The 2,704-nt window shown below is 35.8% G+C and overlaps 1 protein-coding gene across 4 annotated transcripts in view; it reads left to right on the top strand.

The window, feature by feature from the left end:
- Positions 1–30: 30 nt before the first annotated feature.
- The window catches only part of LOC101493694 (paired amphipathic helix protein Sin3-like 4), an 11,439-nt gene continuing 8,765 nt past the window's right edge, over positions 31–2,704 (top strand). Inside the window, exons 1-8 of one of the 4 annotated variants that reach the window (XM_073371001.1) lie at positions 31–165; positions 448–546; positions 680–844; positions 927–1,254; positions 1,666–1,802; positions 2,263–2,338; positions 2,428–2,454; positions 2,617–2,704. In XM_073371001.1, the coding sequence (XP_073227102.1) occupies positions 502–546; positions 680–844; positions 927–1,254; positions 1,666–1,802; positions 2,263–2,338; positions 2,428–2,454; positions 2,617–2,704 (866 nt within the window). In that variant the 5' untranslated portion in view covers positions 31–165; positions 448–501. Of the gene's footprint in view, positions 166–447; positions 547–679; positions 845–926; positions 1,255–1,665; positions 1,803–2,262; positions 2,339–2,424; positions 2,455–2,598 lie in introns of all 4 variants that reach the window. The other 3 variants (XM_073370999.1, XM_073371000.1, XM_073370997.1) reach the window with 3 other exon arrangements.

Below are 2,704 nucleotides of genomic sequence, written 5' to 3'. Positions count from 1 at the left end.
AGAGTGAAGGAGCTGTTCAAAGGCCATAAAGATTTAATTTTGGGATTTAACACCTTCTTGCCAAAGGGATATGCAATCACACTTCCATTGGAAGAAGATGAACAGCCTCCACAGAAGAAGCCCGTTGAATTTGAAGAAGCTATCAATTTTGTGGGCAAGATTAAGGTAAAAACAACGTTTAATTTGATGCATTTTAAGTATGTATTCCAACAAATATACAGGACAAAAAGAATTAGCAGAACCAGAAGTTTTACTGGATAACTTGTCCCAATGACTTGGATCACCAGAATGCTGGTTGATTTCAACGTGTGCCTATGAAGATGTTGGCAGTGATATTGCCTCTCAACAGTGTTCCATCTTGGTCAAAGCTCTCATGCATTATAACAAGATCAACTTATCATGGGCTATTACTTAACTTTAGATTCTGATTGAGTTCTTGTTATGCAGATTCGTTTTCAAGGCAATGATCGTGTTTACAAGACTTTTTTGGACATATTAAATATGTACAGAAAAGAAACCAAGAATATCAACCAGGTTTACCAAGAGGTCTGTTCTGTCATTGCCTATGTTATCATGTTATAGTTTGGCTAATTTTTATTTATTTTGGTCTATCTGTTTTCCTCCCTTTTATTTATGATTCTTTATACACACATTTTAATCATATATTGCAATTCTCCAGGTTTCTGCCCTCTTCCAAGACCATGAGGATCTTCTTGAGGAGTTTACTCATTTTCTTCCTGATACTTCAGGAACAGCCTCTACTCACTTTGCTTCTGCTCGAAATTCTCTCCTTCGTGATAGGAGTTCTGCAATGACAACAGTGAGGCAAATGCATGTTGACAAGGTATGTCTCATTCCTATTTCTTTTAACCCTGTCATTTCATAGTTGGGCCATTAAGCTAATATATTTTTTTTCACAATGCTAGAGAGAAAGGACAACAGCTTTGCACGGTGACCGTGATCTCAGCGTTAATCATCCTGATCCAGAACTTGACAGAGGTTTGATGAGGCCTGATAAGGAGCAGAGAAGACGCGAGAGAGAAAAGGACCGTAGAGAAGAGAGAGACAGGAGAGAACGGGAAAGGGATGATAGAGATTATGATAATAATGATGGTAGTCGAGAGCGTTTATCCCACAAGGGAAAATCTGGTCATAGAGCTATAGACCCTGGTACTGAGCCATTGCATGATGCAGATGAAAAGTTTGACATGCACCCTATCGCGTCCGCTTGCGAGGATAAAAGTTCTTTGAAAAGTACGTCGATTACTTCAAAATTAACTGAGTTAAGATGCAAAATATTTTAACAGTGGAAACACATACTTCAATCTCATACCAGGTCCACCTGCAAAGAAAGCAAAATATATAATGTAGAAAACCAATAACTGCGCTTGAAAAGTTATTATCTAATGCAAAAATTCATCTTCACTTTTTGCCACTTATAATGGTAAAAGGTAGAAAAGTTATCACCTCCGTTGATTGGATTATCTATAACTGAAAAATGCTAGACGTTAGGCTCACATAAACTACAAAGTGTTTTCCATGTTTTACTTAGAAAAAAAGTCCATCTTCCAATTTGTATGGTGTTATACTTTTTGTTGGATAGTAATTTTAAGTCTTTATTTATTTTATGATTCATTCTATAATTTAAAAAATTTGTCATCTCAGGTATGTGTAGTCCAGTGCTTGCTTTCCTTGAAAAAGTCAAGGAGAAATTAAGCAATCCTGAGGATTACCAGGAATTTTTGAAGTGCCTACATATCTACAGCAGGGAAATAATCACCCGGCAAGAACTACTTGCATTGGTATGGTTTATACATTCAAATTTTTTAGAAACTATAAGTCCATATTCCATACATCATCAACAAAGATCAATTTTCTATTAAACAAGAGGAGCGAGTACAATGGGAATTGGGAAGGAAAAACAATTAATTGAACTGAAGTTTCCATTAAATAACAAATTAAAATTGCAATTGCAATTGCAACAGAACAACGGATTGAAAAGTCTTTTCAGAGCTTTCTAAATACATTCAACTTCCAATCATCCTCCATAGTAAAAACCTGAAAAAAGTGAATGTGGTGTAGGAAATGTTGAATGATATTGTGATATAAGTTGTATTTTGTAGAATATAACTAAGGTGCACACTGTTCAGTTTAGGATCAGATTGATCCAATGTTGACTTTCATTCATTTCACATTGTGAAATTTTTTCTTTTGAAACTTACTCTATGTAATTGCTAATATATGGTTAGCTTATTCTTTTAGGTGGGCGATTTACTGGGAAAATATACTGATATTATGGATGGGTTTGATGATTTTGTGACACAATGTGAAAAGAATGGTAATGTTCAAGCTATTTTTTCAATTTCTACAAAATTTAGTTTTCTTTTCCTTTTTTATCATTTCTAATCAAGTGCTTTCATGTAGAAGGATTCCTTGCCGGTGTCATGAATAAAAGTAAGTAATATGTGGATATCTCTTTTCTGTTATATTGTGAGTAATTCCCCCCCGCCCCCCCACTCTTTTTGTAGCATGGGCTCACATGAACGTTTTCAGCTTTTTCTTCTGGTCCAAAACATCTTACGTTATTTATTTATTTAGAATCCTTGTGGAATGAAGGACATGGACCGAAACCAGTGAAGGTAGAGGACAAGGACAGGGACCGTGACAGGGATGATGGGGTGAAAGCAAGGGATCGTGAATGCCG

Source organism: Cicer arietinum, chromosome 7 (genome assembly GCF_000331145.2).
Source record: "Cicer arietinum cultivar CDC Frontier isolate Library 1 chromosome 7, Cicar.CDCFrontier_v2.0, whole genome shotgun sequence".
Lineage (NCBI taxonomy): Eukaryota > Viridiplantae > Streptophyta > Magnoliopsida > Fabales > Fabaceae > Cicer > Cicer arietinum.
This window is presented reverse-complemented; position numbering and strand designations above follow the sequence as displayed.